This window comes from Tachypleus tridentatus, chromosome 9, assembly GCF_004210375.1.
Source record: "Tachypleus tridentatus isolate NWPU-2018 chromosome 9, ASM421037v1, whole genome shotgun sequence".
Classification (NCBI taxonomy): Eukaryota; Metazoa; Arthropoda; class Merostomata; order Xiphosura; family Limulidae; genus Tachypleus; species Tachypleus tridentatus.
In genome coordinates, this window is record NC_134833.1 from 2374744 (window position 1) to 2397897 (window position 23154).

At 26.4% G+C, this 23154-nt stretch overlaps 1 protein-coding gene across 1 annotated transcript; it reads right to left on the reverse strand.

The window, feature by feature from the left end:
* Positions 1 to 388: 388 nt before the first annotated feature.
* LOC143227014 (glycine receptor subunit alpha-2-like) lies at positions 389 to 13012 on the reverse strand. The gene is made up of 4 exons (XM_076458559.1): positions 12968 to 13012; positions 8500 to 8634; positions 4530 to 4897; positions 389 to 1003 (listed from the first exon to the last, which is right to left on the reverse strand). Exons 2-4 carry the CDS (start codon positions 8543 to 8545, stop codon positions 827 to 829), a joined length of 591 nt encoding a protein of 196 aa, XP_076314674.1. The 5' UTR covers positions 8546 to 8634; positions 12968 to 13012; the 3' UTR covers positions 389 to 826.
* Between the last annotated feature and the right edge of the window lie 10142 nt (positions 13013 to 23154).

Consider the following 23154-nt stretch of genomic DNA (forward strand, 5'->3'; position numbering starts at 1 on the left):
TATATATAACAAAAGTTTGTGTTACCTGCCATAGTAAACACCCATACTATTATAACATTGTTATGTATATATAACAAAAGTTTGTGTTACCTGCCATAGTAAACACCCATACGAGTGTTTTAAGTTGATAAACTTGATAAAGGACGTATACCTTACATGTACGTTACAATGTGAAATGTGTAGAACTGAGAGAAATGTTTCTGTGTATATAATCTTTCATGAATACAAAATATTAAACGTTTATGAAACTTACTTATTAATCAGTGCGTACTTTCATACGTGATAACCGAGCCTTTTAAAAACAGATAACAGAAGTAAACACGATTCAGATCTATAGATACCAGTTTTAATAGATCATAACATCAATATTTAGAATACTTTACCCATAATATGAAAAGAAAATAACTTTTTAAAAAATATTTTAAATATATATTTAACTTGGTGATCTTGTAACTAATTTAAAATGTGAATTATCATTAGTATATAAAATCTTACGTGATGTAGATTTGGTTTTGTGTTTATTTTCGTTTATCAAGTTTCTACATTGTTATAGGATATCAGCTTTATTTAAATATTATTTTTTGTGGTTTCTCACATTCTAAATTTACTTTATTTAAAACTGTTTCGTCTGTGTTCGTTTGATTAACTAGGTTCTTTAAGTTACTTTCTGTAGAACACAGACAGTTGAAGTCAGTATCAGGTTAAAGTAATAGTAGCTGTTTAATATATGTATTACTGTTAGATCAATGTATCTGGTAAACTATAAATATCTGTTTATGGTTAAAACCTATAAAATCAAATAGTTATTATTAGGTGTAGTGAGCATTTACTGAGATACATCTACGAATGTATAGTACGGCCAATAGATGGCGTTAAACACAAAATACAGTAATGGAAATAAAATACGACAAATACGATCCACGAATCGTGCTCTTTTAAGATTTCTGGCTTTTTCAGTCGAATATCTTTCTTCTACTTCAACGTTGTTCTTAGTCTTAGATTTCTAAAAGAATAAACAACAACAGAAATTATAATTTACAATAAATTAGACAATTATACATCAGACAATTAAGAATATAGATTAAATTATACTCCTCAGCCAAAAGGTTCTTCCACCAAATATACTATTTTATTTGTTTCTTTATTTTTGAAGTAATAAGTAAAAAATACTAGTTATAAAAAATTAAAAACAGTTGATAAATATATTTTCTTTATGTTTTGATTAAAATTTCATTAATTTCGGTATTGTACAATACATTTAATTAGTTTTATGTAGAAACGTTTTTCTTGTGTGTAAAGTGCCAATACTAATATATCATCTGTCTGGCCCGGGTGTTGCCAGAGTGTAAAATGTTCTGTGAATCCAAGTTACCTCATGCGGTACTATAAGAGTGACTGTCAAATCCTAATAGTTGGCGGTAGGTATTATTCACAAACTCCATTCCTTCTCATCTTTCACCACAAAAGCATTTCATAATTCAAGCGAAAATAATAAAAGAAACGCTACATTCCGAAAACAAATATATAAAGTTGGCCCTGTTTGTATTTGTCTCTTTTATAAGTATGAATAAACCCTTAATGTGCCAGGTTTTGTAAAATACAAAATGAAGAAAATTGAAATAATTAACTACCTAGAAATAAACACAGAGGAGGACTTATCATAAAGACCGTTCTTTAAAACACCACAGAATACACACAGAGGAGGACTTATAATCTATACAGAAATTCGATTATACAATACTACAGAAGTAATCTCCATTTATGTTATTGAAGGTTAGTGATGGTAAATACAATATGTTAGTAAATCTTAGAAATGGTAAATACAACATGTGAATAAAGGCTAGTGATGGTAAATACAACATGTTAATAAACGTTAGTGATGGTAAATGCAATATGTTAATAAATGTTAAGGATGGTAAATATAATATGTTATTAAATGTTAATGATGGTAAATATAATATATTATTACATGTTAGTGATGGTAAATGAAATGTTTGAATGATAGTTAGTGATGGTAAATGAAATGTTTGAATGATAGTTAGTGATGGTAAATGCAATATGATAATAAACTTTAGTGATGGTAAATACAATATATTACTAATTTTTGTGATGGTAAATACAGTATGTTATCAAATGTTTCTTATAGTCAATATAATATGCTAATAAATATAAGAGATGGTAAATATAATATACTATTAAATGTTGGTGATCGTTAATGCAATATGTTAATAAAGGTTAGTGATGGTAAATGCATTATGTTAATAAATGTTAGTGATGGTAAATACAATATGTTAATAAATCATAGTGATGGTAAATGCGATACATTAATAAACGTTAGTGATGGTAAATGCAATGTTATTCAATGTAACTGATGGTAAATACAATGTTATTAAATGTTGGTGAGGGTAAACATAATATATTATACAATGTTAGTAATGGTAAATACTATATGTTAATAAATGTTGTGATGGTAAATACAATGTGGTAATGAATGTTTGTGATGGTAAATACAATGTTATTAAATGTTAGTGAGGGTAAATACAACGTTATTAAATGTTAGTGATGGTAAATAATACATATTATCAAATATTTGTGATGGTAGCTACAATATGTTATTAAATGCTTGTGGTTGTAAATATAATATGTTATTAAATGTTATTGATGGTAAATATAATATATTATTAAATATTAGTGAGGGTGAATGCAATATGTTAATGAACGATAGTTATGGTAAATACAAAATGTTATTAAATATTAATGATGGTAAATATAATATATTATTAACTGTTTATGATGGTAAATGCAATATATTAATAAACGTTAGTGAAGGTAAATGCAATATGTTCATAAATTTTAGTGATGGTAAAAAGAATATGTTAATAAACGGTAGTGAGGGTGAATGCAATATGGTAATAAATATTTGTGATGGTAAATACAATATGTTATTAATTATTTGTGAGAGTAAATACAATATGTTTTTAAATGTTTCTGATGGTAAATATATTATCAAATGTTCATGATCGTAAATGCAATATGCTAATAAACGTTAGTGACGGTAAGTACAATATGTTAATAAATCATAGTGATGGTAAATACAATATGTTATTAAAAGCTTGTGGTTGTAAATATAATATGGTATTAAATGTTATTGATGGTAAATATAATATATTATTAAATATCAGTGATGGTAAAGGCAATATGTTAATAAATGTTAGTGATGGTAACTATAATATGCTTATAAATGGTACTGATGGTAAATACAATATGCTAATAAACATTAGTGATGGTAAGAACAATATGGTAATAAATATTTGTGATGGTAAATACAATGTTATTATATGTTAGTGATGGTAAATACAACGTTATTAAATGTTAGTGATGGTAAATACAATATGTTATTAAATGCTTGTGGTTGTAAATATAAAATGTTATAAAATATTATTGATGGTAAATATTGCATATTATTAAATATTAGTGATGGCAAATGCAATATGTTAATAGACGTTAGTGATGGTAAATACAATATGTTATTGAAAGCTTGTGGTAGAAAATATAATATGTTATTACAAATTAATGATGGTAAATGCAATATGTTAATAAACGTTATTGATGGTAAATGCAATATGTTAAAAACATTAATGATGGTAATTGCAACATGTAATTAATCATAGTTATGATAAAAAAATATGGTAATGAATGTTTGTGATGGTGAATACAATGTTATTAAATGTTAGTGATGGTAAATATAATATGTTATTAAATGTTAGTGATGGTAAATATAATATATTATTACATATTAATGATGGTAAATTCAATATGTTAATAAACGTTAGTGATGGTAAATGCAATATGTAATTAATCATAGTTATGATAAAAACAATACGTTAATAAAGATAAACGGTAGTGATGGTAAATACAATATGTTAATAAACGTTTGTGATGGTAAATACAAATGTTATTAAATGTTTCTGATAGTAAATATAATACGTTATTAAATGTTAGTGATGAGAAGTATAATATATTATTAAATATTAATGATGGTAAATATAATGTATTATTAAAGGTTACTGATAGTACATGCAATATGTCAATAAATGTCAGTGATAGTAAATACAAAATGTTACTAATGTTTCTGATGGAAAATGCAATATGTTAATAGACGTTACTGATGGTAAGTACAATATTGTAATCAATGTTTGTGATTGTAAATACAATGTAATTAAATGTAAGTGATGGAAAATACAATGTTATTAAATGTTATTGATGGTATATACAACGTTATTAAATGTTAGTGATGGTAAATGTAATATGTTTATAAATTTTAGTGATGGTAAATACAATATGTTAATAAACGTTAGTGTTGGTAAATGCGATGTGTTAATAAATGTTAGTGATGGTAAACACAATGTATTATCAAATATTAGTGATGGTAAACACAATATGTTATTAAATATTAGTAATGATATACATACAATATGTTTTTAAAATCTGAAATTGATACTGACACTCAATATTTCATAACCACTTACTATCACACTAAATATCTTGATTGATTTTCGAAACTCCTCAGGAGGAAATTTACTTCGGGATAAGTAGTTGACTAGTGTGAACTCCAATAGAGCACCGAACACCATGACAGTACAAACTCCAATCCACACATCAATCGCCTTAACGTACGAAACAGGAGGCAGATTAGTGCGTATTCCTCCTGCTACAGTGGTCAGTGTGAGAAGGGTGGTCACCCCAAGGGTCACCCTGGCGGGAACTGCGTCTACGTTTAACCAGAAAGAAACCCACGAGATCATGACTATCATAAATGTGGAGAGGTAGGTCTGGATCATGTGGTACCCGTTCTGTCGCTTCAACGTAAACGTGATGTTTAAGAAACTGAAATTTCCTTTAAAAAATCGTCACTAGTCAAAAAAGAAAACATTTAACAGAATGAATATTTAAAGTTAAAACTATTACGATAAAGGATGAGACAGAAGTTGGTAATGGTGTGGATTCTCTAATCTAACGAGAATGTGCTTAATGACCACAAAATGATACTAGACTTTTCACATTTTTCACCTGTTGAGAAACCCAGCGCAACAAATGAGTAGAGAATATCATGTAAGGTATAAAAATTTTCAGTAGAAGCTGTGGAAGAAAGAACAGCATAGCTGCACTATACAGTGTTTAACTTTCGTTCATGATACAAAAGTTAATAATTAACGAATTTAATAAAGAAAAAATAAATACGTTTATTAAAAAAATTATAACAGATGTATTACATAAATATAAAGAAAAAAATTAAATGTTTTGTGTTTAACATTTATGAAGAATTTAAATATATTTTATAAACAGGAAACTCTTGGCCTATATTTTTGTGCGTAATAACATTATTCATTATTACCTAAGCTCGTACAAATTCTAAAAGATTATTTTTCTCGATCCTTTAATATTAAAGAAAAAACAGGCTCTAATCTTATTCAGTTGGCCAAATATGACAAATTCGTCAGCGCAGTGAAGAAAAAGAGACATTCTGAGAATTCATGATCATTTCTCAATGTTAACATGAAATGAGTTATAGAAATGTAAATCATAATTCCTACGCCGGGAAACAAAAAAGTAATATTTAAGATACACTTTAGGGGTGTCAAACAGTTTCATGAGGATGTTATTCTAATATATGTATTTGCTGCCATTTTTAAGTTACGAATATTATCTAATTGATTTGAGTTTTTACTATCTGGTTGAGGTTTTCTTAATAAAAACTTTAGAGTATTAATATTTTTGTAATTTCAGTAACGATATGCACGCATGTAAGATATATTATGAAATTTATTCAGTTAATCAAATGATTTATCCTTATCTGAACATCTCTCAAAGATTATGACATCTCACTACTGTAAGATACTCTTCTTCTACAATAACATTTCAATCCACTAATAAGTGATTATTGTTATCCTTCTATTAATTTTAATGGAAAAACAAAGATAAAAAAGACAAAACAACAAACAAACTGTTTATATTTTAAAATTAATGATCATTTCCAAACCAAGCCCCATTCTGAGAGTAATGTTTTTCGTGAATATTTAAATATTGTTTTGAATCAATTATGTGGCAATTTATGTTGACTTATGAAACAAACTGCGTTTTTTATCACACAGCTAATTTGTAAAATTAGCAGTTTTTTAAGGTCTAAAGTAATAAAACAACAAAAATTATATTTGTAATCTCCTTTAAGCATAAATAGTATAATGTAACAACAAACCTCTTGAACTAGGAGTATTAACCATTGATAGTTGGGGTTAAGAAGGATCATATAACATTGTTAGGAGTAATTGAACTAGGTCAACAAACCATTGTTAGTTGGGAATAAGAAGGATCATATAACTTTTGTTACGAGTAATTGAACTAGAACAAAAAACCATTGTTAGTTAGGGATAAGAAGGATCACATAACATTGTTAGGAGTAATTGAACATGGACAACAAACCATTGGTAGTTGGGGATAAGAAGGATGATATGACATTGTTAGGAGAAATTAAACTAGGACAAAAAACCATTCTTAGTTAAAGATAAGAAGGATAGTATAACATTCTTAATTGAACTAGAACAACAAACCATTGTTAGTTGGGGGTAAAAAGGATCATATAACATTGTTAGGAGTATTTGAGCTTGGACAACAAACCATTGTTTGTTGGGGATAAGAAGGATCATATAACATTGTTACGAGTAATTGAACTAGAACAAAAAAACATTGTTAGTTAGGGATAAGAAGGATCATATCAAATTGTTAGGAATAATTAAACTAGGACAACAAACCATTGTTAATTAAAGATAAGAAGGATGATATAATATTGTTAGTATTAATTGAACTAGGACAACAAACCATTGGTAGTTGGGTATAAGAAGGATCATATAACATTGTTAGGAGTATTTGAACTAGAACAATTAACCATTGTTAATTGAAGATAAGAAGGATCATATAAAATTGTTAGGAATAATTAAACTAGGACAACAAACCATTGTTAATTGAAGATAAGAAGGATCATGTAACATTGTTAGGAGTAATTGAACTAACACAACAAACCATTTGTAGTTAGGATAAGAAGGATCATATAACATTGTTAGGAGTAATTGAACTAACACAACAAACCATTTGTAGTTAGGATAAGAAGGATCATATAAAATTGTTAGGAATAATTAAACTAGGACAACAAACCATTGTTAATTAAAGATAAGAAGGATCATATAACATTGTTAGTAGTAATTGAACTAGGACAATAAACCATTGTTAGTTGGGGATATGAAGGATCATATAACATTGTTACGAGTAATTGAGCTAGGACAACAAACCATTGGTAGTTAGGGATAAGAAGAATCATATAACATTGTTACTAGTAATTGAACTAGAACAACAAACTATTCTTAGTTAGGGATAAGAAGGATCATATAACATTGTTAGGAGTAATTGAACTCGGACAACAAACCATTTGTAGTTAGGATAAGAAGGATCATATAAAATTGTTAGGTATAATTAAACTAGGACAACAAACCATTGTTAATTGAAGATAAGAAGGATCATATAACATTGTTAGTAGTAATTGAACTAGAACAATAAACCATTTGTAGTTAGGGATAAGAAGGATCATATAAAATTGTTAGGAGTAATTAAACTAGGACAACAAACCATTGTTAATTGAAGATAAGAAGGATCATATAACATTGTTAGTAGTAATTGAACTAGGACAACAAACCATTGTTAATTGAAGATAAGAAGGATCATATAACATTGTTAGTAGTAATTGAACTAGGACAACAAACCATTTGTAGTTAGGGATAAGAAGGATCATATAAAATTCTTAGGAATAATTGAACTAGGACAACAAACCATTGTTAATTGAAGATAAAAAGGATCATGTAACATTGTTAGAAGTAACTTAACTAGTACAACAAACCACTTTACGTTAGGAATAAGAAGGATCATATAGCATTGTTAGGAGTAATTGAAATACGACAATTAACCATAGTTAGTTGGGTGTAAGAAGGATCATATAACATTGATACGAGTAATTGAACCAGGACAATAAACAATGGTAGTTAGGGATAAGAAGGATGATATAACATTGTTCGGAGTATTTGAACCAGGACAACAAACCATTGTTAATTAGGGGTAATATGAATCATAATACATTGTTAGAAGTAATTGTACTAGGACAACAAACCATTGCTTGTAGGGGATAAGAAGGATCATACAATATTATTAGGATTAATTGAACTAGAACAATAAACCATTGGTTGTTGGGATAAGAATGACTATAAACACATTGTTTTTCTCTATTTTCACTATCTAAACAGACAAATTTTTGGACAAGAGTAGAGACAGGTTGCTACTGTAGAACAAACACTGCAGAACATAGTTAATCTACTCATGGATCTATATTTTAATATTACTGAAACCTCAAACGTCAGAGTAGTATAAAACGTGTGTAAGTATTGCACATGCGCATACCTGTGTCAATGGAACGTAAGAAACTTCCAAATGTGTAGCCAGTCATATCAAATTCCGGTAAGTGTAACGGTTCTTCTACAATGATTGGGTTTCTTTCTTGCCACGCTAATTCAACTTGGTCAGTTGTTTGTGCGTCTATCAGTGTAAATTAATAAAAATATAAAAAAGAATTAAATTTAATATTTTTCGAAAGAAACTTCTATTACTGAGAAGGTAACATTATTTAGTGAGATCTGTGTACAGTTAAAGGATAAATACTGTGATGTTTACTTTATGCAAAGAACAATGTGGGTTACTAAAAATTAATATTGGAGAATTTCACTATCTCTGATTACAAATAAAATTTTATAAACATTTAAACAACTGACAGTAAAACATAAGTGTTTTATTTTTCGGCTTCAACAACTGACAGTAAAACTTAAGTGTGAACTGAACAGAATAACTCAAATTTAAATGTTTGAATACTTAGTTTGAACAACTGTTAGTTAAACTGAGATTTTTAATGACTTTAAGTGAACACTGGCGTTTAAAGCTATGATATCTTACTACCTAAATTCACAGCTGACAGTCAAACTTGTTATGGTGCTTAGTTTGAGGACGTGAGAGTCAAATTAATAGTACACTAAACAAATAAAATTAAAAGGAACACTATCACTATGGAACTGTTGTTTATATTGCACTTGTGATACAGACATCAAAGACACAGGCGAATATGACTAATTTAATTATCTTAGGTGACATTTCAGGTTTATATACAGGCGAATATGACTAATTTAACTATCTTAGGTTTCATTTCAGTTTTATATACAGGCGAATATGACTAATTTAACTATCTTAGATGACATTTCAGTTTTATATACACGCGAATATGACTAATTTAACTGTCTTAGGTGATATTTCAGTTTTATATACAAACGAATATTAATAATTTAACTATCTTAGGTGACATTTCAGTTTTATATACAGGCAAATATGACAAATTTAACTATCTTAGGTGACATTTAAGTTTTATATACAGGCGAATATGACTAATTTAACTATCTTAGGTTTCATTTCAGTTTTATATACAGGCGAATATGACTAATTTAATTATCTTAGGTGACATTTCAGTTTTATATACAGGCGAATATGATTAATTTAACTGTCTTAGGTGATATTTCAGTTTTATATACAAACGAATATTAATAATTTAACTATCTTAGGTGACATTTCAGTTTTATATACAGGCGAATATGACTAATTTAACTATCTTAGGTTTCATTTCAGTTTTATATACAGGCGAATATGACTAATTTAACTATCTTAGGTGACATTTCAGTTTTATATACAGGCGAATATGACTAATTTAACTGTCTTAAGTCATATTTCAGTTTTATATACAGACGAGTATTATTCACTTACCTACTTAATGTACATTTCAGTTTTATACACAGCAGAGACTGATTCAGTTTCCTACTTAATGTAACATATTAGTTTTATTTACAAACGAGTATGAACGATTTACTTACTTTATGTAACACCTATGTTCTATATACACACGAGTATGAACGATTTACTTACTTTATGTAACACTTATGTTCTATATACAGACGAGTGTGAACGATTTACTTACTTTATGTAACACCTTTGTTCTATATACAGACGAGTGGGAACGAGTTACTTACTTTATGTAACACCTAAGTTCTATATACAGACGAGTATGAACGATTTACTTACTTTATGTAACACCTTTGTTCTATATACAGACGAGTATGAACAATTTACTTACTTCATGTAACACCTATGTTCCATATACAGACGAGTGTGAACGATTTACTTACTTTATGTAACACCTTTTACTTACTTTATGTAACACCTATGTTCTATTAACAGACGAGTGTGAACGATTTACTTACTTTACGTAACACCTTTGTTCTATATACAGACGAATATAAACGATTTACTTACTTTATGTAACACCTATGTTCTATATACAGACGAGTGTGAACGATTTACTTACTTTATGTAACACCTTTGTTCTATATACAGACGAGTGGGAACGAGTTACTTACTTTATGTAACACATTTGTTCTATATACAGACGAGTGTGAACAAGTTACTTACTTTATGTAACACCTTTGCTCTATATACAGACGAGTATGAACAATTTACTTACTTTATGTAACACCTATGTTCTATACACAGACGAGTGTGAACGATGTACTTACTTTATGTAACACCTATGTTCTGTATACAGACGAGTGTGAACGATTTACTTACTTTATGTAACACCTATGTTCTATATACAGACGAGTATGAACGATTTACTAACTTTATGTAACACCTATATTCTATATACAGACGAGTGTGAACGATTTACTTACTTTATGTAACACCTATGTTCTATATACAGATGAGTGTGAACGATTTACTTACTTTATGTAACACCTATGTTCTATATACAGACGAGTATCAACGATTTATTTACTTTATGTAACACCTATGTTCTATATACAGACGAATGTGAACGATTTACTTACTTTACGTAACACCTATTTTCTATATACAGACGAGTGTGAACGATGTACTTACTTTACGTAACACCTATGTTCTATATACAGACGAGTATGAACGATTTACTTACTTTATGTAACACCTATGTTCTATATACAGACGAGTATGAACGATTTACTAACTTTATGTAACACCTATATTCTATATACAGACGAGTATGAACGATTTACTAACTTTATGTAACACCTATATTCTATATACAGACGAGTATGAACGATTTACTTACTTTATGTAACACCTATGTTCTATATACAGACGAATGTGAAAGATTTACTTACTTTACGTAACACCTATTTTCGATATACAGACGAGTGTGAACGATTTACTTACTTTACGTAACACCTATGTTCTATATACAGACGAGTATGAACGATTTACTTACTTTATGTAACACCTATGTTCTATATACAGACGAGTGTGATTGAAATACATACTTTAGGTGACATTTCAGATTGCTTTATCTACTTCATAATTCAGTTTTATATACAGAAATGTGTGACTGATTCTTCTACTTTATGCAGGAACAGTTTTATATACAGACGAGTATAATTGATCTATATAATTTACATAACTGCAGTTTTATATATAAACGAGTATCATTGATTTACACAGTTTAACTAGCATTAGAATTTTAATACAGACAACTGTGTTTGATTAACCTGCTACATGTACGTTACAGTTTTATATACACAGGAGTATGTATGACATACCAACTTTATGTGACAATTCAATTTTCTATACAAACAAGTATGATTGATTTATCTACTTTATACGACATTTCAGTTTTATATACAAACGAATATGATTGAGTTACCTTCTTCAAGTAACATTATAGTTTTATATAATAACAAATATAAGTTATTTGCCCAATATTGTGTGACATTTTAGTTTTATATAAAGACGAATATGATTGTTTTACCTTCTTCAAGTAACATTATAATTATATATAATAACAAGTATAAGTTATTTGCCCTATATTGTGTGACATTTATATTTTACATACAGACGAATATGATTGATTTACCTTCTTGATGTAACTTTTAGTTTTATATAATAACAAGTACAAGTTATTTTCCCTATATTGTATGACATTTTAGTTTTATACCCAGACGAGTATAATAGAGTCACCTACTTTATCTAACATTACAATTTATATACAGACGAGTATCATTGATTTACCTACTTTTGTAACTTTTAATTTTATATACTGACGAGTATGAGTGATTTAACAACATTATCTGACATTTTAGTGTTATGTATAGACAAGTGTCACTGATTTACATACTTTAGTTAAATTAAGGTTTAATATACAGACTAGTATGAGTTATTTACCTACTTTAAGTAACATTACAGTTCAAAAGAGAGTCGAGTATGATTGATTTAACAACTTTACTTAACATTTCAGTGTGATATATCAACGAGTATGATTGGTTTGCGTACACTGTTTAACATTTTAGTGTTATATAAAGACAAGTATGATTGATTTACTTACTTTATGAGATTTTTCAGTTTTATGTACAGATCAGTATGATTGATTTACCTACCTCTTGTTATATTTCAGTTTTATATGCAGACGAGTATGATTCATTTAGCTACTTTATGTAACATTTTAGTTTTATATATAAACGAGTATGATTGATTTACCTACTTTATGTAACATTTCAGTCTGGTGTACAAACGAGTATGATTCATTTAAATTTTGTATGTTACATTTCAGTTTTATATACAGACGTATATGATTGAGTTACCTATTTTCTGTAACATTTGAGTTTGGTATGGAAAGGAGTATGATTCATTTACTTACTTTATGTAACATCCCAGATTTATATACTGAGGAGTATGATTGATTTAACTACTTTACTTAAGATTTCAATTTTATATACAGATTGTGACAAGACAACTTTTAAATACTTACATGTGCCTAGGAGGAGATGACAACGTTGTGTGTCGAGAGGATAGTGACGAAGTCAATATGGTAGGTTAGTTAAATATATATATATTTAATATACTAGTTAACAAAGAACTGTGTATTTAATATACTAGTTAACAAAGAACTGTGTATTTAATATACCAGTTAACAAAGAACTGTGTATTTAATATACTAGTTAACAAAGAACTGTGTCTTTAATATACTAGTTAACAAAGAACTGTGTCTTTAATATACTAGTTAAAAAAGAACTGTGTATTTAATATACTAGTTAACAAAGAACTGTGTCTTTAATATACTAGTTAACAAAGAACTTTGTCTTTAATATACTAGTTAACAAAGAACTGTCTTTAATATACTTTAATATCTTTAGTTAACAAAGAACTGTGTCTTTAATATACTAGTTAACAAAGAACTGTGTCTTTAATATACTAGTTAACAAAGAACTGTGTCTTTAATATACTAGTTAACAAAGAACTGTGTATTTAATATACTAGTTAACAAAGAACTGTGTCTTTAATATACTAGTTAACAAAGAACTGTGTCTTTAATATACTAGTTAACAAAGAACTGTGTCTTTAATATACTAGTTAACAAAGAACTGTGTCTTTAATATACTAGTTAACAAAGAACTGTGTCTTTAATATACTAGTTAACAAAGAACTGTGTCTTTAATATACTAGTTAACAAAAAGAACTTTGTCTTTAATATACTAGTTAACAAAGAACTAATTGTCTTTAATATACTAGTTAACAAAGAACTGTGTTAACAAAGAACTGTGTTTAATATACTTTAATTTAATATACTAGTTAACAAAGAACTGTGTATTTAATATACTAGTTAACAAAGAACTGTGTATTTAATATACTAGTTAACAAAGAACTGTGTCTTTAATATACTAGTTAACAAAGAACTGTGTCTTTAATATACTAGTTAACAAAGAACTGTGTCTTTAATATACTAGTTAACAAAGAACTGTGTCTTTAATATACTAGTTAACAAAGAACTGTGTATTTAATATACTAGTTAACAAAGAACTGTGTATTTAATATACTAGTTAACAAAGAACTTTGTCTTTAATATACTAGTTAACAAAAAACTTTGTCTTTAATATACTAGTTAACAAAGAACTGTGTATTTAATATACCAGTTAACAAAGAACTGTGTATTTAAATATACTAGTATTTTAACTAGTTAACAAAAAGAACTAGTTGTGTCTTTAATATACTAGTTAACAAAGAACTGTGTCTTTAATATACTAGTTAACAAAGAACTGTGTCTTTAATATACTAGTTGTCTTTAATATACTAGTTAACAAAGAACTGTGTCTTTAATATACTAGTTAACAAAGAACTGTGTATTTAATATACTAGTTAACAAAGAACTGTGTATTTAATATACTAGTTAACAAAGAAATTTAATATACTAGTTAACAAAGAACTGTGTATTTAATATGTGTCTTTAATATACTAGTTAACAAAGAACTGTGTCTTTAATATACTAGTTAACAAAGAACTGTGTCTTTAATATACTAGTTAACAAAGAACTGTGTCTTTAATATACTAGTTAACAAAGAACTTTGTATTTAATATACTAGTTAACAAAGAACTTTGTCTTTAATATACTAGTTAACAAAGAACTGTGTATTTAATATACTAGTTAACAAAGAACTGTGTATTTAATATACTAGTTAACAAAGAACTGTATTTAATATACTGTTAACAAAGAACTGTGTATTTAATATAATAGTTAACAAAGAACTGTGTCTTTAATATACTAGTTAACAAAGAACTGTGTCTTTAATATACTAGTTAACAAAGAACTGTGTCTTTAATATACTAGTTAACAAAGAACTGTGTATTTAATATACCAGTTAACAAAGAACTGTGTATTTAATATACTAGTTAACAAAGAACTTTGTATTTAATATACTAGTTAACAAAGAACTTTGTCTTTAATATACTAGTTAACAAAGAACTTTGTCTTTAATATACTAGTTAACAAAGAACTGTGTATTTAATATACTAGTTAACAAAGAACTGTGTCTTTAATATACTAGTTAACAAAGAACTGTGTCTTTAATATACTAGTTAACAAAGAACTGTGTCTTTAATATACTAGTTAACAAAGAACTGTGTCTTTAATATACTAGTTAACAAAGAACTGTGTATTTAATATACTAGTTAACAAAGAACTGTGTCTTTAATATACTAGTTAACAAAGAACTTTGTCTTTAATATACTAGTTAACAAAGAACTGTGTCTTTAATATACTAGTTAACAAAGAACTGTGTCTTTAATATACTAGTTAACAAAGAACTGTGTCTTTAATATACTAGTTAACAAAGAACTGTGTCTTTAATATACTAGTTAACAAAGAACTTTGTCTTTAATATACTAGTTAACAAAGAACTTTGTCTTTAATATACTAGTTAACAAAGAACTGTGTATTTAATATACTAGTTAACAAAGAACTATGTCTTTAATATACTAGTTAACAAAGAACTGTGTCTTTAATATACTAGTTAACAAAGAACTGTGTCTTTAATATACTAGTTAACAAAGAACTGTGTATTTAATATACTAGTTAACAAAGAACTGTGTCTTTAATATACTAGTTAACTAGTTAACAAAGAACTGTGTATTTAATATACTAGTTAACAAAGAACTGTGTATTTAATATACTAGTTAACAAAGAACTGTGTATTTAATATACTAGTTAACAAAGAACTAGTTGTATTTAATATACTAGTTAACAAAGAACTGTGTCTTTAATATACTAGTTAACAAAGAACTGTGTCTTTAATATACTAGTTAACAAAGAACTGTGTCTTTAATATACTAGTTAACAAAGAACTGTGTCTTTAATATACTAGTTAACAAAGAACTGTGTCTTTAATATACTAGTTAACAAAGAACTTTGTCTTTAATATACTAGTTAACAAAGAACTTTGTATTTAATATACTAGTTAACAAAGAACTGTGTACTTTAATATACTAGTTAACAAAGAACTTAATATCTAGTTTAATATACTAGTTAACAAAGAACTGTGTCTTTAATATACTAGTTAACAAAGAACTGTGTCTTTAATATACTAGTTAACAAAGAACTGTGTCTTTAATATACTAGTTAACAAAGAACTTTAATATACTAGTTAACAAAGAACTGTGTATTTAATATACTAGTTAACAAAGAACTGTGTCTTTAATATACTAGTTAACAAAAACTTTGTCTTTAATAACTAGTTAACAAAGAACTGTGTCTTTAATATACTAGTTAACAAAGAACTGTGTCTTTAATATACTAGTTAACAAAGAACTGTGTCTTTAATATACTAGTTAACAAAGAACTGTGTATTTAATATACTAGTTAACAAAGAACTGTGTCTTTTAATATACTAGTTAAGTTAAAAGAACTGTGTCTTTTTAATATACTAGTTAAAAAACTGTGTGAACTTTAATATTAGTTAACAAAGAACTGTGTCTTTAATATACTAGTTAACAAAGAACTGTGTCTTTAATATACTAGTTAACAAAGAACTGTGTCTTTAATATACTAGTTAACAAAGAACTGTGTCTTTAATATACTAGTTAACAAAGAACTGTGTCTTTAATATACTAGTTAACAAAGAACTGTGTCTTTAATATACTAGTTAACAAAGAACTGTGTCTTTAATATACTAGTTAACAAAGAACTGTGTCTTTAATATACTAGTTAACAAAGAACTGTGTATTTAATATACTAGTTAGTATTTAAACAAAGAACTGTGTATTTAATATACTAGTTAACAAAGAACTGTGTATTTAATATACTAGTTAACAAAGAACTGTGTCTTTAATATACTAGTTAACAAAGAACTGTGTCTTTAATATACTAGTTAACAAAGAACTGTGTCTTTAATATACTAGTTAACAAAGAACTGTGTCTTTAATATACTAGTTAACAAAGAACTGTGTCTTTAATATACTAGTTAACAAAGAACTGTGTCTTTAATATACTAGTTAACAAAGAACTGTGTCTTTAATATACTAGTTAACAAAAAGAACTAACAAAGTGTCTTTAATATACTAGTTAACAAAGAACTATACTGTATTTAATATACTAGTTAACAAAGAACTGTGTCTTTAATATACTAGTTAACAAAAAGAACTTTGTCTTTAATATACTAGTTAACAAAGAACTGTGTCTTTAATATACTAGTTAACAAAGAACTGTCTTAATATACTAGTTAACAAAGAACTGTGTTTAATATACTAGTTAACAAAGAACTGTGTTAATATACTAGTTAACAAAGAACTGTGTATTTAATATACTAGTTAACAAAGAACTGTGTCTTTAATATACTAGTTAACAAACTGTGTCTTTAATAACTAGTTAACAAAGTGTCTTTAATATACTAGTTAACAAAGAACTGTGTCTTTAATATACTAGTTAACAAAGAACTGTGTCTTTAATATACTAGTTAACAAAGAACTGTGTCTTTAATATACTAGTTAACAAAGAACTGTGTCTTTAATATACTAGTTAACAAAGAACTGTGTCTTTAATATACTAGTTAACAAAGAACTTGTGTCTTTAATATACTAGTTAACAAAGAACTGTGTCTTTAATATACTAGTTAACAAAGAACTGTGTATTTAATATACTAGTTAACAAAGAACTGTGTCTTTAATATACTAGTTAACAAAGAACTGTGTCTTTAATATACTAGTTAACAAAGAACTGTGTATTTAATATACTAGTTAACAAAGAACTGTGTCTTTAATATACTAGTTAACAAAGAACTGTGTCTTTAATATACTAGTTAACAAAGAACTGTGTCTTTAATATACTAGTTAACAAAGAACTGTGTCTTTAATATACTAGTTAACAAAGAACTGTGTCTTTAATATACTAGTTAACAAAGAACTGTGTATTTAATATACCAGTTAACAAAGAACTGTGTATTTAATATACCAGTTAACAAAGAACTGTGTATTTAATATACTAGTTAACAAAGAACTTTGTATTTAATATACTAGTTAACAAAGAACTGTGTATTTAATATACTAGTTAACAAAGAACTGTGTATTTAATATACTAGTTAACAAAGAACTGTGTCTTTAATATACTAGTTAACAAAGAACTGTGTCTTTAATATACTAGTTAACAAAGAACTGTGTATTTAATATACTAGTTAACAAAGAACTTTGTCTTTAATAAACTAGTTAACAAAGAACTTTGTATTTAATATACTAGTTAACAAAGAATTGTGTCTTTAACATACTAGTTAACAAAGAACTTTGTCTTTAATATACTAGTTAACAAAGAACTGTGTCTTTAATATACTAGTTAACAAAGAACTTTGTCTTTAATATACTAGTTAACAAAGTTAACAAAGAACTGTGTCTTTAATATACTAGTTAACAAAGAACTTTGTATTTAATATACTAGTTAACAAAGAACTGTGTCTTTAATATACTAGTTAACAAAGAACTTTGTCTTTAATATACTAGTTAACAAAGAACTGTGTCTTTAATATACTAGTTAACAAAGAACTGTGTCTTTAATATACTAGTTAACAAAGAACTGTGTCTTTAATATACTAGTTAACAAAGAACTGTGTCTTTAATATACTAGTTAACAAAGAACTGTGTCTTTAATATACTAGTTAACAAAGAACTGTGTCTTTAATATACTAGTTAACAAAGAACTGTGTCTTTAATATACTAGTTAACAAAGAACTGTGTCTTTAATATACTAGTTAACAAAGAACTGTGTCTTTAATATACTAGTTAACAAAGAACTGTGTATTTAATATACTAGTTAACAAAGAACTGTGTCTTTAATATACTAGTTAACAAAGAACTGTGTCTTTAATATACTAGTTAACAAAGAACTGTGTCTTTAATATACTAGTTAACAAAGAACTGTGTCTTTAATATACTAGTTAACAAAGAACTGTGTCTTTAATATACTAGTTAACTAGTTAACAAAGAACTGTGTATTTAATATACTAGTTAACAAAGAACTGTGTATTTAATATACTAGTTAACAAAGAACTGTGTCTTTAATATACTAGTTAACAAAGAACTGTGTCTTTAATATACTAGTTAACAAAGAACTGTGTCTTTAATATACTAGTTAACAAAGAACTGTGTCTTTAATATACTAGTTAACAAAGAACTGTGTCTTTAATATACTAGTTAACAAAGAACTGTGTATTTAATATACTAGTTAACAAAGAACTGTGTATTTAATATACTAGTTAACAAAGAACTTTGTATTTAATATACTAGTTAACAAAGAACTGTGTATTTAATATACTAGTTAACAAAGAACTGTGTATTTAATATAATAGTTAACAAAGAACTGTGTCTTTAATATACTAGTTAACAAAGAACTGTGTCTTTAATATACTAGTTAACAAAGAACTGTGTCTTTAATATACTAGTTAACAAAGAACTTTGTCTTTAATATACTAGTTAACAAAGAACTTTGTATTTAATATACTAGTTAACAAAGAATATACTGTCTTTAATATACTAGTTAACAAAGAACTTTGTCTTTAATATACTAGTTAACAAAGAACTTTGTCTTTAATATACTAGTTAACAAAGTGTCTTTAATATACTAGTTAACAAAGAACTTTGTCTTTAATATACTAGTTAACAAAGAACTTTGTATTTAATATACTAGTTAACAAAGAATTGTGTCTTTAATATACTAGTTAACAAAGAACTTTGTCTTTAATATACTAGTTAACAAAGAACTTTAATGTCTTTAATATACTAGTTAACAAAGAACTGTGTCTTTAATATACTAGTTAACAAAGAACTGTGTATTTAATATACTAGTTAACAAAGAACTGTGTCTTTAATATACTAGTTAACAAAGAACTGTGTCTTTAATATACTAGTTAACAAAGAACTGTGTCTTTAATATACTAGTTAACAAAGAACTGTGTCTTTAATATACTAGTTAACAAAGAACTGTGTCTTTAATATACTAGTTAACAAAGAACTGTGTCTTTAATATACTAGTTAACAAAGAACTGTGTCTTTAATATACTAGTTAACAAAGAACTGTGTCTTTAATATACTAGTTAACAAAGAACTGTGTCTTTAATATACTAGTTAACAAAGAACTAGTTGTGTCTTTAATATACTAGTTAACAAAGAACTGTGTCTTTAATATACTAGTTAACAAAGAACTGTGTCTTTAATATACTAGTTAACAAAGAACTGTGTCTTTAATATACTAGTTAACAAAGAACTGTGTCTTTAATATACTAGTTAACAAAGAACTGTGTCTTTAATATACTAGTTAACTGTGTCTTTAATATACTAGTTAAAAAGAACTGTGTCTTTAATATACTAGTTAACAAAGAACTGTGTCTTTAATATACTAGTTAACAAAGAACTGTGTATTTAATATACTAGTTAACAAAGAACTGTGTATTTAATATACTAGTTAACAAAGAACTGTGTCTTTAATATACTAGTTAACAAAGAACTGTGTATTTAATATACTAGTTAACAAAGAACTGTGTCTTTAATATACTAGTTAACAAAGAACTGTGTCTTTAATATACTAGTTAACAAAGAACTGTGTCTTTAATATACTAGTTAACAAAGAACTGTGTCTTTAATATACTAGTTAACAAAGAACTGTGTAACAAAGAACTGTGTCTTTAATATACTAGTTAACAAAGAACTGTGTATTTAATATACTAGTTAACAAAGAACTATACTAGTTAACAAAGAACTTTGTCTTTAATATACTAGTTAACAAAGAACTTTGTCTTTAATATACTAGTTAACAAAGAACTTTGTATTTAATATACTAGTTAACAAAGAATTGTGTCTTTAATATACTAGTTAACAAAGAACTTTGTCTTTAATATACTAGTTAACAAAGAACTGTGTCTTTAATATACTAGTTAACAAAGAACTGTGTCTTTAATATACTAGTTAACAAAGAACTGTGTATTTAATATACTAGTTAACAAAGAACTGTGTATTTAATATACTAGTTAACAAAGAACTGTGTCTTTAATATACTAGTTAACAAAGAATTGTGTCTTTAATATACTAGTTTTGTCTTTAATATACTAGTTAACAAAGAACTGTGTCTTTAATATACTAGTTAACAAAGAACTGTGTCTTTAATATACTAGTTAACAAAGAACTGTGTCTTTAATATACTAGTTAACAAAAAGAACTGTGTATTTAATATACTAGTTAACAAAGAACTTTGTCTTTAATATACTAGTTAACTTTGTCTTTAATATACTAGTTAACAAAAAACTGTGTATTTAATATACTAGTTAACAAAGAACTGTGTCTTTAATATACTAGTTAACAAAGAACTGTGTCTTTAATATACTAGTTAACAAAGAACTGTGTCTTTAATATACTAGTTAACAAAGAACTGTGTCTTTAATATACTAGTTAACAAAGAACTGTGTCTTTAATATACTAGTTAACAAAGAACTGTGTCTTTAATATACTAGTTAACAAAGAACTTGTCTTTAATATACTAGTTAACAAAGAACTGTGTATTTAATATACTAGTTAACAAAGAAGTAACAAAGAACTTTAATATACTAGTTAACAAAGAACTGTGTATTTAATATACTAGTTAACAAAGAACTGTGTCTTTAATATACTAGTTAACAAAGAACTGTGTATTTAATATACTAGTTAACAAAGAACTGTGTCTTTAATATACTAGTTAACAAAGAACTGTGTCTTTAATATACTAGTTAACAAAGAACTGTGTCTTTAATATACTAGTTAACAAAGAACTTTGTCTTTAATATACTAGTTCTTTAATATACTAGTTAACAAAGAACTGTGTATTTAATATACTAGTTAACAAAGAACTGTGTATTTTTACTATACTAACAAAGAACTGTGTCTTTAATATACTAGTTAACAAAGAACTGTGTATTTAATATACTAGTTAACAAAGAACTGTGTATTTAATATACTAGTTAACAAAGAACTGTGTCTTTAATATACTAGTTAACAAAGAACTGTGTCTTTAATATACTAGTTAACAAAGAACTGTGTCTTTAATATACTAGTTAACAAAGAACTGTGTCTTTAATATACTAGTTAACAAAGAACTGTGTATTTAATATACTAGTTAACAAAGAACTGTGTATTTAATATACTAGTTAACAAAGAACTTTGTCTTTAATATACTAGTTAACAAAGAACTTTGTATTTAATATACTAGTTAACAAAGAACTTTGTATTTAATATACTAGTTAACAAAGAACTGTGTATTTAATATACTAGTTAACAAAGAACTGTGTCTTTAATATACTAGTTAACAAAGAACTGTGTCTTTAATATACTAGTTAACAAAGAACTGTGTCTTTAATATACTAGTTAACAAAGAACTGTGTCTTTAATATACTAGTTAACAAAGAACTGTGTATTTAATATACTAGTTAACAAAGAACTGTGTATTTAATATACTAGTTAAGAAAGAACTGTGTCTTTAATATACTAGTTAACAAAGAACTGTGTCTTTAATATACTAGTTAACAAAGAACTGTGTCTTTAATATACTAGTTAACAAAGAACTGTGTCTTTAATATATTAGTTAACAAAGAACTGTGTCTTTAATATACTAGTTAACAAAAAGAACTAACAAAGAACTTGTCTTTAATATACTAGTTAACAATAAACTTTGTCTTTAATATACTAGTTAACAAAGAACTGTGTATTTAATATACCAGTTAACAAAGAACTGTGTCTTTAATATACTAGTTAACAAAGAACTGTGTCTTAATATACTAGTTAACAAAGAACTGTGTCTTTAATATACTAGTTAACAAAGAACTGTGTCTTTAATATACTAGTTAACAAAGAACTGTGTCTTTAATATACTAGTTAACAAAGAACTGTGTCTTTAATATACTAGTTAACAAAGAACTGTGTCTTTAATATACTAGTTAACAAAGAACTGTGTCTTTAATATACTAGTTAACAAAGAACTGTGTCTTTAATATACTAGTTAACAAAGAACTGTGTCTTTAATATACTAGTTAACAAAGAACTGTGTATTTAATATACCAGTTAACAAAGAACTGTGTATTTAATATACTAGTTAACAAAGAACTGTGTATTTAATATACTAGTTAACAAAGAACTTTGTATTTAATATACTAGTTAACAAAG